We start from the raw sequence: 16,085 nt of genomic DNA, 5'->3' as shown, positions 1-16,085 counted from the left end.
CTACATCCATTTTCACTTTGGTTCTGTGCATGGGACCAGCAGAAAGCAGGGACTTGAAGGCTCGACGACAGTGAAGCAGGGTTGGAGCAGGGACCCATGAGGTGCAGATAATTGAACAGCAAGCCAACATTTTTGGTTTATTCTATTTGGTTCCTAAGGGGTTACAAGCACTGCATTGCCCCACCTGACCCTGCTCTCAGGGGCTCTGCAGGGTCTGGTTATATCACACTAGTGCATACCCTGGTGCAGAAACATTTAAGGATGGTCCCTGTTGTCTCTGCAGGTAGTCAGGGGAAAGTGAAATTCTGCTTTGGTCACCCCACATAAACCCACATTTTTCATTCAAAAAAGCACTTCCTCCAGAGTGAATCCTCCCACAGCCCAAAAGGCAGCTGCCTGTCCCCTGCTTCCATGTGTTACTGCTGCTGCAGACCTTGACAGCAAGCAGTGGAGCAGGCAGCAGCGTCTGGCTTCTCTGTGAGCCTGGAGGTGCCAGAACAGGACCAGTGGCAGGTTAGGGCTGCTGGGGGGGCTGGCTGGGAGGCATAACGTGGGGTCTCTGGATTCTTATCTGTAAAGGAGGGACAGGCCATGCTGTCAGTGTGGCACTGGCTCTGTGCCTAGCGACGAGTTCAGACAGTGGCACAGATCCCAGTGCTGGCCAAAGCATCCGTGATGCTTCAGGATGAGGCACAGCTCCGGAGCACCTTTGAGGCACAGGGCCAGTATTCCATCCCCAGCCCAAAGTTCCCCACCCCAACACCCCATGGAGACAGTAACCCCAGGGCAGACCTGGACTGAGGGGTCAATGGCCTGGAGCTGCAGTTTCCAATGCCTTTCCAGGGAGTGGGAGAGGGTGGGCTCTGCTTGCTCTCCTGCCATCGTTAAAGCTGGAGCCGGGAAGATGAGCAGAGCTTGAGGACTGGGGTGAAGCAGAGCCATGGTTGGGGGAGTTTTACAGGCATGTACTCACAGGAAAAGGGTCGTGTCCTCCACAAGGTCTCCTTGGCCCTGAGAGAGGGGACAGAAAAGGGACAACAGGTTAGCAGAGGCTGGGAAAACGCCTGCCTGATCCTGGTGTCTGAGTCAGATGGCAAAGGGGAGCAGTGACTGACTGCAGGGTTAAGATGGGGCTGTAAGAGGAGGAAAAGCCCCAGTTGTTGTGCACACACAATTTCTTTCCTTGCCACAAGTGCAAATGAACAGAGGATCTTCCCGGAGATCCCTGGCTCCAGGGCTGGCAGGGAGCTGGGAGCATGGGCAGGACACAGCTCTGACCAGAGCCATGGGCTTGGGGGTCTAAGCTTCCCCTGAGTGTGGATTGCCACTGCAGGACCAAGGGCTGGGGAGCGGGGAAGGAGATGCTGGTGTTTCCACCCCAGCCTTGCACTTTGCCATTCTTCTGCTAACTCCCTGCTCTGCAGAAGAGCAAGGTCCAATCCTGAAACGACTTCTTCCTCACTCCAGGCCAGCTCTTTCCAGACCCATGTGAATTGCAGTGGAAATAATTTGGGTGGCATTCAAATTAAAATTAAATAGAAAGCCAGTCTGTAACCGAGTACTGGGTGGGATGAGGAAGAAATGCAAACATTCCCTAACATGGGGGAAAAAAGGAAAGCTAATGAGCTAATGTTCAACCCACTGATGCTATCGCACCCCCCCTCCCCCATCCCCCCCGAGCAGCAGATGCCTGGGAAAGGGGCTGTAAGATGTTAAAAGGTCACCCAACCCTTCCCCCAGGGCAGGGCCCCCCTGCCCAAACCAGAGTTCTACCAGTGGTGGATCTTTCAAATGTGGATTTTCGATCAGTTTTTCTCTCTGACACCCAACCTGCCACACGCCCAGCACCCTCCCCTGTGCAGGTCCAGCCCAAGGCTCACCCCTGGTGCTGGCGGCGGTGCTGGCGGCAGAGGTGCAGGGCCAGGCAGGCGATGGCAAACAGGAGGCAGAGCAGAGCCAGGGCTCCCAGCAGGATGCCGAGAAAGGCAGCCAGGCTGATGGCCAGCCACTCGCACTGGGCGCCAGCCGGGGAGTAGATGGAGAAGGGCAGGCAGCTGTGGATGGGGAGGGAGGAGCAGTGATGCCATGGGGAGAAGCAGCTGTGCAGGGTGGCCTCGTCCACCCCAGGGCTGTTGCTACCTGCACGTGGGCCCCTCGGGCAGGTGCTGGCACTGGCCACCGTGTTGGCAATAGCCCATCTTGCACGGGGAGATGCAGACGAAGCCGATGGTCCCCATGTAGTGGAGCCGATAGCCTTTGTAGCCATACAGAGAGCAGGGGAAATAGTCCCTCAGCTCGTCCACTGTCACTGGGGAGGGAAAGCACATGGGTTCAGCCTTGCAGCAACACCTCTTGATGCTTCCCCAAGTCTCCCCAAGCTGGGTCCATGCCTGGGGTTGGGGGGCTGCCCACGTGCCTCCCCCATGAGTGTGAACCAATCGCCAGGGTTATGGGGACAATGGGGACAGTGGGGTAATCCTCCTGCACTCCCCAGCTCAGTGCCAGGAGCAACTCACGCTTCACCAGGTCAGTGATGTTGTCCTGGTGCAGGCGCTGGAAGAGGAGCCCCGTGCCTGCCTCCCGTCGCCCCCGTCGCGCGTTGAAGGCGCTGGTGATGGCCGCGGGCAGCTCCTCGTTCAGGAAGTGGATGACGGTGCCGCGGCTGTCATAGGCAAACTCGGCCACCACCACAAAGGTGAAGCCATCGCTGTCTGTCCTGCAGAGAAAAGAGGGGGCTGCTGGCAGAGCTGCTGCTGCCTCACAGAGTGACTGAGCCTCACCGTGCCTCAGTATCCCCATTTGCGTGATGGTAAAGAAGGGATGAGGCAGGAATGGAAGGTGCCAACTGGCTGGTGTCTCCAAGTGTTTACTAGCATGAGGGCTGGAAAAACAGATTCTGAGCTGGGGGAAAATGCCCTTTGTGCACCAAACTCCCCGGGCCCATGCTCAGCCCTGCTCCACCAGATCCTTGGAGTGGTCACGGACTGCTTCACATCTAACTCACGTCTGGGTAATGTTGGTGTTGCTCTGGAAAGCCTTTACCTCCAGGGAGTCCAGGATGGCTGAGACCTGCAGTGGGGGGAGGAAGAAGGCATTAGGGGAGGGCAGAATGACACCAGGATGGGGAAAGGTTGATGAGTGTTGTGGGCATGGTGGCCAAGCCCCAAGGGCTGCTCTGGCCTTTGGTTCATTTGCTGGGGACGTGGCACATGGCCACAGCTGCAGTCATAATCGTGCACTTGGTGCTTCCTCCCCTTATGCCCAGAGATCCCGTGGGAGGGCATACAGAGGCATGGGCACCCCAAGCTGCCACATTGCCCAGTATGCCAGTGTGTCCCCTGCTCTGAGCCCATCCCCTCCAGTGACATACAGTGCTGTTGACTTCCTCAGCAGTGGTGTTTTGCAGCGTCTTGATCCTCATCTGGATGCTTCTCCGAGGGAGATCTGCTGGGGGAAAGCCACAGAGGTGGCTCTGGCATCCCAGGACCAGGGTGAGTGGGGTTGGGTTTCACCCCATGCAGGGCACAGGTACCCACCTGAGCTGGGCAGTGGCCGAAAATCCCCCCCTGCCACCAGGCAGCGCTGGTCGGTGAAAGCCGGAGGGCAGGCGCAGGTAGGGGCACAGGTGATGGGGTGAAGGTGGCAGTGTCCCCCGTTGCTGCAGTAGCCCTCAGGGCAGGAGTGGTAGCCACAGGCTGAGCCACAGCCTGGCCTCTCACCTGTGGGACGGAGAGCATGGTAAGGTATGAACCTGGCTGCAGGGCAGAGCCCCAGCTCACTGAGCCATCCTCAGCTGATTCGTAAGGCCTTTTTTCCAAGTTTTGTTTTTCTTTCTTTGTGTTAGGAGTTTTAGTACAAATTCAAGGAAAAGCCCCACTCTCCCTCCTCCCAGCTGGAGCCATTTGCCCTTCTTAAATCCCAGACTGATGCATTAGAACAAGAGCAAAAGCCATCAACCCAACCCCACCACAGCAATCTTAAAACAGAGCTTGATTTAGCCCCCAACTTCCGCATGTGCATTTGAACTTTGCTGGGATGAGAATTTTTCTCAAGGAGAAAAATTGCATGGGAAAAATCTCCCTTCCCAGCGGATTAGTGAGATCTATGGCCTGGGAACACGAGTGGTAGCTGGACTCTGGTCCCTTCTGTTAATGACAGCAAGGGTTTGGGCACAGAGCTCAGCCAGCTCTCCCTCCTCTCCTCTCTGGCCCGCCTGGGTCCCTCAGGAACTCTCTCCACAGAGCCTGGTGGTTATGAGGACAAGGACCATGCCTGCCAGGGACCCCATACTCACCCTGCTCACTGGCCAGGCAGGAGCAGATGTAGCTGCCCACGGTGTTGGTGCAGGTGCTGTTCCCTGGGCACTCCGTCCCCTGCGCACACTCATCGATATCTGCCGAGGCAATGCACTATGGCACCGGGACAAACGCCTCGGCTGGGGTCCCAGTGGCTGTGGTGTGAGCCCTTGTCACCTGAGCAGTGCTGTCCATCCCCTGTCAGGCCAGCTGGGCAGGGGCCACAGCCACTGAAAGGGTCACATCCCACGCCGGGGAAGCATCCCTGGGCGCAGGGGTCTGGAGGGTCCTGGCAGAAGGGACCCGAGTAGCCACTCTCACATCTGCAGGCTGCCAGCTGGGAAGGGGATGGTGACACTGGCTTAGGGAATGTGAGGAGGGTGAGTGGACAGAGAAGACAGCCAGCACAGCTGGCGTGGGGACAGGCACACTACCTGCAGGGAAGACTCCCTGACAGTGACAGTGTTGCTGTAGTCACACTCCTGGCTCCTGCTGCATCTGCAAAGGGTGAAGCGGAGCTGGAGGAGTGCAGAGATGTTGTTGGACCCAACAGCCTCCAGGCTGATGGTGAATGGGGCTATCCCGTGGGGTTCCCATATCAGGGTGCCATTCTCTGCCAGGAGGAGAGATGCCAGTTAAAGGTGGCAGAAGAATTCCATCCCATTCCTTCCCATCCCAGCTGCTCCATCTCTCCTTCCTTACCCGATATGTTGAGCTCTGGTGAGAGATGGGGAATGAAGCGTGCACCTGCCCCCAAGGCCTGGTACTGCCTTCTGACCCTCTCTGTCCTGAAGGCTGTGATTGATGGGTCACCGGTGATGACGGGAGGGAAGGCATCTGAGGAAAGAGCAGCCCAGCACACAAGTGGCCGTGTCACCCCTTGGCTCTGAGTCCCCCTCAGTGAGGACGGGACCCCAGGCAGAACTTGTCATGGCTTCCCACCAACAAGGCCCTTATGTTGCACAGCATGGTGGCATCTCCCAGGTTTGGAGACAAGCCAGAAATGCAGTTCCAGGAAATGCAGTTCCAAAATCTTGGTGGCAACTGTCCTCCTGGTAGCATCTCCCAGGACCGGAGACAAGCCAGCTGGGCAGTGCAAATCCAAGATCTTGGTGACTTCTCTCCTGTCTCATACGAAGCAAGAGAGCCCAGGAAAGGAGCAGGGCACTGCCCAGTTACATCCAAGCCATGCCCTCTCGGAGGTGAGGATGTGTTCCACTTACTGAGTGCTGTCTTCCTCTGCTGGAAGTCGGCTGCAAGGCTCTGGGTGGCCAGGCCCAGGGTCAAGCTCCCTGTGCTCAGCGAATCGTAGATGCACTCCTTGCTGCCGTGACACTGCGAGGCTGCCAGCTGGTACTGGCTTTCATTCTCCTGCCGCAGCCGAGACAAGAAGAAGGGTGTGAAGTTCAGTGCTGCTGAGTCCAGAGGCTGAGCGAACAGGCTGTGCTCCCCAACAGCCCCTGCAAGAGAGCACACCATGTATACAGGCCATTTTAAGGTTTGTTGTATTTTAGGGTTCCTTTTCACAGAGCAGTGGGGACACCAAACACCTTCCCTTGGCACTGCTTTTGCTCAGGCAAGTGTTTAGGTATCTCAAGCCAAAGCATGGCCAGAAGGTGCAAGAAGGAGGGAATCATCAAGGGAGATCCTAAGCCCGGACTTACAGGTCATCCCGTAGCTGTAGATCTTCTCCTCACTGCTGTTCACTGGGATGCTGGTACCACTTGGCATCTGGAAGTCATCTGTGGGGTCATGGTCCCACACACCTGGTGGAGCAGCACCAGAGGACTGGAATCCTCCCTGCCAGGGTTGACCTCCTCTCTGGTGCTGGCCAGTGTTTAGTTTACACCCAGGTGTCCCTGCCCTCACAAGCACAATTCCCCAGTTTTCTAGCCTACTTTAGAGTGGGAAGAGAATTTGCACCCCGGCTCTGCGGCGGTGCCAGAAGCCCTCACCCAGGAGGCCCCTGGTGCTGTTTCGGTACCAGTCGGGCAGGCTGCAGACCACGCTGAGGATCCCAGAGGCAGCCGAGATGGAGACAGAGATGGCCCCATTGAAGACAGCCGTGACAGAGGAGGCGTTGATTAGCAGGACACCAGGGCTGTAGTAGACCTCATCACCCAGGTCTGCAAGAGAAGGGGAGCACAGAGGGAGAGTCCACACAAGGCTGGGATCTGAAACGACGACCATGGATTCATGGAGGGAAGTGCTCCCCATCCACCCCACCTAAATCAGGGACAGCTGCAGGTGAGAGACGTTTGATGGATCTCAGGATGGCTGCCCTCGCACGGGGCAGGGCTGGTCCCAGGGGATGGGGACATCTCTGGTCCTCCCCACATACAGTTAGCATTTAACAGCAGATCTTGCTCACCTTGGGAATAGGAAAACTGGACAGTTTCGTTGTTCAGGAGGACTTGGATGTCATCCTGGCTCCCCAAGGTCCACTCAACCTGAAAATCATGGTGGATGTCCCAGTCAGCCCCTCTGCTTTCCCTTCCTGCTGTCCCCCCATGCTGGGAACAATTAAATCCCATCCTCCTCCAGCCCATGAAGAGAGGCTCAGCCCTGGGGCCTGCGTTGGTGTGTTCTTCACCCCAGCAGACACACGACACAGCAGCTTTGATGTTTGCACAGAAGAGGACAGCCAGGTGCCCATCACCACTGGCAAGGGGCACACCCACGCCACCACCACTGCTCAGCTGACCTCGACAGCATGGAGAGCTGTGCTGGTGGGCTGCCAGCTCTGAGCCCCCTCCTCATGCTATTCAATGGCTGTTCCTGGTGACACCAGGACATTCTGCTTAATGAAACTAAACGGGTGTGGGGAGCAATTCTGCAAAGTCAGGAAGAGCAGTCGCTTGTACTAAAGTGTCAGGACAAAGAGTGTGCAATGAAGAAGGTGAAGCAGACCATGTTCCTTCAGAGTCTCCAGCCCTTGCTGGCCCATTAGAAGGAGTTGTTAGACCTGTGCCTGGTGAATATTAGTCCATCCAACCACTATTAGTACTTTGTTGGAGTAGCGGGAGGTGGCAGGAAAAGGAGACGGCATGCCCCTCAGGTCCCACCCACTTGTAGGTGATGCAGAGGTGATGCCCAGCTTGCCAGAGGGGTCCCTCCCATTAGAGGCTCAGACTCATACCCAGGGCACTCCTACTCACTGTTGTGGTGGTGTTGGAGATGTACTGGGCAGCAAAGGCCACAAAGTTGGTGGCCTGGGCCATGCCAGTCTGTGCTGTGCGTCCTTGCAAAATGAAGCTGGTCTGGGCATCACTGGCCAGTAGCAGGACAAAATCCCCGAGCCCATTGAAGGTGTAGGTGAGTCCATCCAGGGTGGTGATGTGAGGGTCCCCGAAGGCACCAGCTGGGGTCCAAAGGGGATGGAGCCGTTTTGGGGGGAGGAAGAAGAGCAAATGTTGGTGTCATTTCAGGGAGAAGAGCAGCCCCAGAGCTGTGGTGGCTCAGCAGCCCGCACTGGCATACTGCAAAGTGTGAGTAATGCATGGGGTCCATGCACAGCTCAGTGCCCTGGCACAGCAGAGGCAGAGCCTGGGGACTCACCGGGTGTGGGCGGCACGTATCCCTCACAGCCAACCCTCGGTCTCTTCTCAGCAAACCTGGCACAGAACAGGGGCTTCCCCACACGCCGGCAGCACCAGTCAAATGCTTCCAGCTCCTTGTCTGTGGAGGAAGGTGCTGGGGTGTGTCAGAGCCCTTGCTCTGCCTGTACTTGATGCTTGGGATATTTCAGGGTGAGGGAATGCCAGCTCCCACTTACCAGTGGCAGTGTGGAAGGGAAGGCTCCATGATCTCTCCTGCCAGCCTTCAAGCAAGCTCCCACCTTGGTACAGACATCGCACCCCAGCTCCAGCTGGGCTGGGGGATGCAGTGCGCAGCATCCTCACGGAGGTGTCTGCTGGGCCTGAAATAGTGGGGGGCATCACAGCTGTCCTCAGAGCAGGAAGGGACCATCCTCCCACTCTGCAGCTGGTCCTGGGGGGCTGTCCTTGGTACCTCTGCTCCAGTGGTAGCGGGGATCCAGCTCTGCCTGGGGCCGGGAGCAGGGGCACGGTGGCAGCTGTCTGTTCCAGGTGGCCGGCGCTGGCTCTGTGTCCAGCCACGCCAGGCACTGCAGCCTGTAATTCACCCGGGAGCGACTGTCCAGTCTGTAAATCCACAGCCCGCGCACATCTGGGGCAGCAACCAGAGATCGGCACCGCTCAGCTGGGGTCTCACCTTGTGCTGAGGGATCCCGTGGGACAGCTGTCCCTGGCCACTGACCTCACACGAGGTCTCCAGGCTCCCTCTAGAGCCAGCGGGGCTGTGGCAAGCCACAGCAGGACAGGGGACACCCACAGCCTGCTCTTGGTGGCCAGCTCTTGTCCAGTGGCTTTGCTGGCCCGTCACCTCCCAGGGATGGGTGCTGGGGTCACACTCCCAGCACAGAGCACACAGGTCCCGCTTCCCCACCCGCCCGAGGACCCCCCAGTGCCGTACCGGAGTCGGTGCTGCTGTGCTGGTCTGGTCGGTACTTGGCAGCTGGTGGCTTCCGGGTCAGCTCATTGTTTTGGGCATAGCCATTGCCGCTGTGTGGAGAGATGAGGTTTGGGGTCATCCTTCCAACACAGCCCTCCTCCTCTCCCCATAGAGCAGCTGGGGTGGGAACTGCTGCAGTTTGCAAGAGAAAGTGTTTAAATGGGGTGGGGTTGCTCTATGAGTGGCAGCTGGGCTCTCCTGGGGGTAATGCCTCGGACAGTCCCAACACAGTGCTGGAACAAATCCCTGCTGTCCCAAAACCCAGTGACACACGTGCAGCACCTGGAGAAGCCGATCAGCACATTGGCTGCAGCCAGCTTGGTGTAGTCCCAGCGCATCCCACCATCCTGGTAGAGCAGCAGGGCGAAGGAGCGGTTCCCGTCGGTGGTGAGAACTGCCTGGTATGTGCTCGTCTGGAGAAACCCAAGGCACCCCCTTAGCACCCCCAAAACCTCCCCTGCTCTCCCTGCAGCCCAGAATGAGGCGGTGAGACTTGAAACAGCCACCAACAGTCCTCTCTGTCACCTGGGTCCCCCACTGCTCACCTGAGTGTCATCCCTCCGGGATGGGTATGCTGGAGCCTTTTCCCACGTCACCTTCAAGGTCCATTTTGCTACATAGGAGATTTTCAGGTATTTCTCAATCTTTGCTTCCACATCCTGCACAACGGGGTCTTGTGTAGAGCTGAGTGTAGAGTACTCCTGCCAGATGGCAAGAGAGAGAGTTAAATGAGTGAGCCAGGAACTGGATTCTCCCAGAACACCTCTGGTGGCCCTCACCTGGTACCAGGTGGTGCCAACACCCTTGGAAAAGTCTGCATCATCCCAAAAGACAGCCACCATTGGCAAGCTTTCCTGGCCAGTGAAGCCCCGGGGAGGGGGGTTGGGGTTGGATGGGATGTAGTTGTCCGTGGGTGGAAAAATGATCTGTCCGTTATCTGTAAACTAAGCAAAAGAACTTGTTATTTGCTGACTGGGATACGTTTTAGCCTCCATGGGTGAGCAGAAACCAACCATTTTGAATGTAAAAAAAAAGATATTCAGATGAAATTTGGTTTCTGCTCCATTTCATTGGGGTTTTTTTTACCAAAAAGGTGGCACATCCATTACGTGCTCAGCAAGGGGGGCACTCACGTAGAGAGTATCTCGCAGCGACTTCCCAAAGGGAAATCCAATCTCTGGCTTGAACAGGGGTGAGTTGAAGTCCACCATCCTCTGGACATACTCTTGGTCCCCTCCTTCCATGCCAAAGGGGTAGAGTGAGGCCGCTGGCTCTGGCATGGGCAGGAGATCAACGGAAAAGGTGTAAAATCATTAATGTCTTTTTATCCATCCTGCAGTCAGGACAAACCTACCTGCTTGCTGCCAGGATGCTGTGCCTGTGCTCTGATGGGTTGTAACCCAATTTTTAACCCACTTTTGGGATGCTCTCAAATGTCCAATTTTGCCTTTTCCCATGAATCTGGCAGCCCAATGTGCTACGCATATGAGATACCCTGGACCAGGCCTCATCCATCCCAGGGCTTGACTGGCTGAAAACCCCTTTCCTACTCTTGGCTTTGGGAAAAAGAAAATCTACTTACTGATAAGCTCATGGGGGGGTTGGGGCTCAGGGGCAGGATTTCTGTGCCCAGTGGTGGTGCGGGCAGATGTGCTTGGTGCTGTGGATGGTCCTCTCTGTGTCCCAAAGGGATCAGCCAGGGCGGTGGCAGGGCTGGTGGTGGCTGTTTGTCTCACTGGTGCCGTGGTTCCTGGGGCTGAGAGACTTCCCACCTCCTTGGCTGGGCTCACTGGGGCTGTGGATGCAATAGCTGTGGTGCTGCCTGCAGCAATGGCTGTGGTGTTCCCTGCAGTGGTGGCTGTGGAGTTCCCTGCAGTGGTGGCTGTGGAGTTCCCTGCAGTGGTGGCTGTGGTGTTCCCTGCAGCGGTGGCTGTGGCATTCCCTGCAGTGGTGGCTGTGGTGTTCCCTGCAGCGGGGGCTGTGGCGTTCCCTGCAGCGATGGCTGTGGTGTTCCCTGCAGCGGGGGCTGTGGCGTTCCCTGCAGCGATGGCTGTGGCATTCCCTGCAGCAGTGGCTGTGGTGTTCCCTGCAGCAATGGCTGTGGTGCTGCCTGCAGCAGTGGCTGTGGAGTTCCCTGCAGCGGTGGCTGTGGCGTTCCCTGCAGCGGTGGCTGTGGTGTTTCCTGCAGCGAGGGCTGTGGCGTTCCCTGCAGCGAGGGCTGTGGCGTTCCCTGCAGCAGTGGCTGTGGCGTTCCCTGCAGCGGTGGCTCTGGTGTTTCCTGCAGCGATGGCTGTGGCGTTCCCTGCAGCAGTGGCTGTGGTGTTCCCTGCAGTGGTGGCTGTGGTGTTCCCTGCAGTGGTGGCTGTGGAGTTCCCTGCAGTGGTGGCTGTGGTGTTCCCTGCAGCGATGGCTGTGGTGTTCCCTGCAGCGATGGCTGTGGCGTTCCCTGCAGTGGTGGCTGTGGTGTTCCCTGCAGCGGTGGCTGTGGTGTTTCCTGCAGTGGTGGCTGTGGAGTTCCCTGCAGCAGTGGCTGTGGCGTTCCCTGCAGCGATGGCTGTGGCGTTCCCTGCAGCGATGGCTGTAGCGTTCCCTGCAGCGATGGCTCTGGTGTTTCCTGCAGCGATGGCTGTGGTGTTCCCTGCAGCGATGGCTGTGGTGTTCCCTGCAGCAATGGCTGTGGTGTTCCCTGCAGTGGTGGCTGTGGTGTTCCCTGCAGCGGTGGCTGTGGCGTTCCCTGCAGCGGTGGCTGTGGTGTTCCCTGCAGTGGTGGCTGTGGTGCTGCCTGCAGCGGTGGCTGTGGAGTTCCCTGCAGCGGTGGCTGTGGTGTTCCCTGCAGTGGTGGCTGTAGCGTTCCCTGCAGCAGTGGCTGTGGCATTCCCTGCAGCAATGGCTGTGGCATTCCCTGCAGCAATGGCTGTGGCGTTTCCTGCAGCAGTGGCTGTGGCGTTCCCTGCAGCGGTGGCTGTGGCGTTCCCTGCAGTGATGGCTGTGTTGTTTCCTGCAGTGGTGGCTGTGGTGTTCCCTGCAGCAGTGGCTGTGGTGCTGCCTGCAGCGGTGACCGTGGTGTTTCCTGCAGTGGTGGCTGTGGTGTTTCCTGCAGCAGTGTCTGTGGTGCTGCCTGCAGTGGTGGCTGTTTTCTCCCCCCAGGCAGGTCCCCCTGGAGATGTCTGGAAGGCAGGAGGTGACGTGCTTGCTGCTAATCCCATGTCGTGGTAGCTGATGGGTGTAGGAGAAGTGGTGCCTTTTGCTGACTCGGTGGGAGTCTGTCCAGCTGCTGCCACCCCAGTTGCACCAACACCAAGCAGGGATAAGGGGGCTGTTGTTGCCTCCTCTGCTGGGCTGTGCAGGCTGGGGAGGAGAGAGTTGGACATTGCAACAGCAGTGCTGGAACCAAGGATGTCCCAGGATCCAAGAGTTGTCTCCACCAAGGGGTTACGTGCTGCTGGGGATGGGACAGGCTGCCCACCTCCACTTGTCTCACTGTGTGTTACAGCAAGGGATAGGGCACTGCTGGTGCTGGTGGCCTGTGCTGTGGCAGATGGCGTGGCTGTGGTGACCCTGGTCACAAAGGTCTCCCCACCTGTTGAGGTGATTGGCAGGGTAGTGCTGAGGAATGTGGTGGTGGATGGTGTGGTGGCCAGCATGGTGGCCAGGCTTGTGCCAGTGGCATTGGAGTCAGGGACACGGGTGCTGCTGGTGCTGGCTGAGGGTGCTGCACCCTTGGTGCCGCTCTCAGAGCGGGTGCTGTCCACATGGGCAGTGGTACCTGCGGCACCTGGCCAGGATGAAGCTGTAGTCTCCCATGCATTTGTGTGGCCAACAGCTGGCGAGGTGATCCTAGCTGTGGGCTTGTCCTCAGTGGCAGGTGGCTCTGATGATGGTCGTGCAGTGACAATCACGTGGCTGGGAGCTGGCCCCGCTGCACTGGCACCTGGGTTCTCCTCCGTGCTCACTTCCAGGAACCCCATCCCCATCTCTCGCCCTGTGGTGCTGCCATCAGGCTGGAGGTCACCTGAAGCCCCCATTGCTTGCAGGGGGGCAGCTGGGGACAGCGGGGACGTGATTGCTGCCATCTCTTGGGGTATGCTGGATGGGGACACCTCCGGAGCCATCCCTACACTGGCTCTGCCTTCCAGGAGAGGGGGCATGTCTGCTTGCGATGCCATGGGGACAGTGACTGCTCTGGGCCCCCCAGGGGTATCTGATACAGCTGTGCCAGTGCCTGGTGCAGCATTGGGTGACAGCATCTCTGTCCCTGCAGCTTCCACAATTTGGAGCCCAGCCCAGAGCACCGGGGTTTGTGCAGATCTGGGTGTGACACCATTTCCTGGGGTTGTTGAGCCTGCTGTGGGACCTGGCTGGCTGTGGCTGGGGTGTGTATCAGGTACAGGCAGGGTGGCTTCAGTGTCCCCTGGCATTGCAGTGGCACTGCCACTGGCCAGTGATGCTGATCCCATCCCTGCTTCAGTAATTGGAGTGTTGCTAACAAAGGAGGATGGATGGGTAGTTGTCACAGTCCCGATGCCATATGCAGCAATGGAAGGTGATGGTGCAGCAGCAGCAGCTCGAGGGGCCCTGTCTGGCTTTGTTCCACTGGTGCCCATGAGGGACAAGGGCATGGCCATGCTGCGAGTGGCTGGAGGAGATCTGCCTGCAGCTGCCTCTGCTGTGGTGGTCCCAAGGCCTGTTGAGAGGGACTGAGGGAGCAGAGAGCCCATGGAGCGCAGAAAGGGCCTTGAAGAGGAACCCTCAGGATCATTGAGAGCTGCATGTGGGGACAGACTCATGCTGAGCCCCCCTGGCACGTCCTTGGTCTCTGAGATGGCAGTGCCTGCTGTGGCTTTGGCTTTGGCCTCATTCCTGATGGACACCAGCTCAGCACTGGTGCTTCCCAGAGGTGGGATGTGGTCTCCAGCCACGACATCCATCACTGTAGCCAGTGTGCCCGGAGCTCCTGTTGTTGCCTGGGGTTGGGTGACAGCATTGGCTCCAGGCAGCCCATGTCCAGCAGCGGTGGGGGCTGTGCTGTGGCTGGGGGGAGGTGTCTCCCCTGTGCCCAGCGCAGCATCATCAGGAAGCTGGGGCAAAAGGGCTGGAGGCAGCTGAGTGGGAGGCCCAGGAAGGTCCTGTGAGGCACTGTGGTCAGTGTTGGATAAGGTTCGTGTCCCTGGTTCTGTAGCCTTGCCGGTGCCAATGGTGGCAGAAGAAAAGGTGACCTTTGCCAAGGATGCACTCGGGAGGTCTGCAGATGGTGGGGCTGCCAGGCTGGCTTCCTCCGTGGCTGTGTTGGGGGGGCTGGTTGAGGCTGCTGCCATGTTCATGGGGTTGCCCCTGTCCTGAGAGATGCTGGCAGCTGTGGCCAAAGGTGAGGTGGCCTCACTCAGCCCCAGTACGACCTGCTGGGACAGGAGCATGGCAGTGGCTCGTGGCCCAGCAGAGCTCCTGCTTGTCCTGGGGGGTGACGACCCTGCGCTGTGCTCATCCTGGGGGAGCAGTGGCTCTGTGGTCCATGCTGTCACTGGCATCTCCTCTGCAGTGACAGCACCCATGGCAAGACTCACCGCGTGCCCCGTTGGCTTGGAGGACAGAAGCTGCACGTGCCAAGCGGTGGTGGGAGCTGGAGGGACGCTGGTTGGGTGGCTGGCAGCATCTGGAGGGGAGACCCCAGCCCCTGACCCTGCCTGGGGGCTGCCTTGCATAGCTGGACCCCCAGGGAGAGCTGCCGGGCTGGGTGGCCCCTCCTGCTCACCACGGCTTTCAGCTGGGAGCAGCCCTCTCGCTGTTGCCTGTGGCACCAGGATGCCTGTGGAGCGAGACAAGGCAGCTCCAGCTGGATCAACCCCACCGCGGCCCCAGCAGGCAGGAACCTGCCCGCGGCCAGCTGCCTGCCGGCCTTACCTGAGCTCTGGCTGCCCACGGAGGCGGTGGTCGGGCCGGCGGGAGAGGGCAGCTCTGCCCGTGCGGCTGCGGCTGTGGGGAGCGCCTGGCACATGCCCATGTCTGAAGGCAGCTCGGCGCTCGTGCTGTCGGCCACATGGGAGATGCTGCCCGACTCTGATGGGTCCAGCGTGGGGACAAGGGGCTGCCCCTTCATCTTCCCGGCTTGTGCAGAAGGTGGGTGAGGGCAGGATGAGGAAAAGAACAGCCCGGAGTCCCCATCACCCCTGTCCCTCCTCCGTTCTGCCGCAGGACCAAGAACAAGACAGGCACCTTCTCCCAGGGTGAGTCTCCCTATTTGATCCACAATTCCTGCCACCTTCCCCTGCTGCAACTGGGGACCACGACAAAGCTTTGGCACCCGCGGACAGAGACGGGCCAAACCCCGGCCGGGCCCTCGGGCTCGACCTTGCAGCGTTGTAGCAGCCGGAGAGTTGTTTAAAAGCCCGTCACCCACATGGTATCAGCCACCTGGTCAGCCCGGAGCAGTGCGAGGGACCCTGGCACTTACCTGGCAGCACCCAGAACCCCCACAGCACCCAGCTCCAAAGCAGCCACGGACCCCGGCACCCCATAGTGCTTCTTGGGCGTCAGGGAGGAAGGCGACAGGGCTGCAGCTCTCACTGCCTCAGGGGAGCGCGCAACGGGTGGCTCCGGCGGTGAGCACTCCCCCAGGTGGGGGGGACAGGGACACCACGTGCCCTGCCTGGGGCACTGACGTCTCTGTCCTCGCAGCCTGCGCTGAGGTGGCAGCGTCCCAGTTCAGGGGACCCACTGTTGCTGGGGGACACACCCATTTTGCCATGGGAAGCTTTAGGGTCCTTCCCGGGCTGACCCCGTTGTTGACAGCCCAAGGCTGTGGTCCCCAGCTCCTGGGGAGCACCCGGGGGCTTTCAAAGTTACTTGGCCTAAAGGCACTGGGATGACAGGTGGGGACAGGGGTCCCAAATATCTCTGGGAGGGGTGGGTCAGTGCTGGGCTCTGCACCCCCATGCACCCTCCTGTTTGCTGTCAGGTTCCTCCACACTCGGCTGCACGGCCGATAACCCCTGGCAGGGGTTGGCCCGTCACCAAGGAGGAAGAAGGAAGGAGCAGGCTACCACTGATGCCTTGGGGTCCCACGTACTGGCCCTGCCCTGTCCCCCCCTTCGGCACTGCCGGTCCCAGGCGTTATCTGCCCATCGCGGCAAACGCCCACACAAACCCGGATGGAGTGGGGGGGTTGTTCCCACACGGGCGATGGTGCCAGGCATTGCCCTGGGTTGCAGGTCACCTTCCACCAGGGACAGAGGCTGGATGGACCCAGCTGCATGAACGGAC

General features: G+C 59.1%; 1 protein-coding gene across 1 annotated transcript; it reads right to left on the bottom strand.

Moving 5' to 3' along the window:
- Positions 1-111: 111 nt before the first annotated feature.
- Positions 112-14,646, bottom strand: MUC4 (mucin 4, cell surface associated). Its single transcript, XM_048315063.1, has 27 exons — positions 10,411-14,646; positions 9,962-10,101; positions 9,608-9,772; positions 9,374-9,529; positions 9,111-9,241; positions 8,790-8,878; positions 8,307-8,483; positions 8,071-8,214; positions 7,854-7,973; positions 7,454-7,656; positions 6,667-6,745; positions 6,251-6,421; positions 5,960-6,061; positions 5,519-5,755; positions 4,998-5,132; positions 4,730-4,908; positions 4,473-4,632; positions 4,295-4,393; positions 3,537-3,719; positions 3,371-3,444; positions 3,005-3,069; positions 2,517-2,716; positions 2,140-2,308; positions 1,881-2,054; positions 974-1,011; positions 793-890; positions 112-571 (listed from the first exon to the last, which is right to left on the bottom strand). Exons 1-27 carry the CDS (start codon positions 14,525-14,527, stop codon positions 515-517), a joined length of 7,662 nt encoding a protein of 2,553 aa, XP_048171020.1. The 5' UTR covers positions 14,528-14,646; the 3' UTR covers positions 112-514.
- Positions 14,647-16,085: the final 1,439 nt, after the last annotated feature.

The sequence above is a fragment of the Corvus hawaiiensis genome, chromosome 10 (genome assembly GCF_020740725.1).
Source record: "Corvus hawaiiensis isolate bCorHaw1 chromosome 10, bCorHaw1.pri.cur, whole genome shotgun sequence".
Lineage (NCBI taxonomy): Eukaryota > Metazoa > Chordata > Aves > Passeriformes > Corvidae > Corvus > Corvus hawaiiensis.
This window is presented reverse-complemented; position numbering and strand designations above follow the sequence as displayed.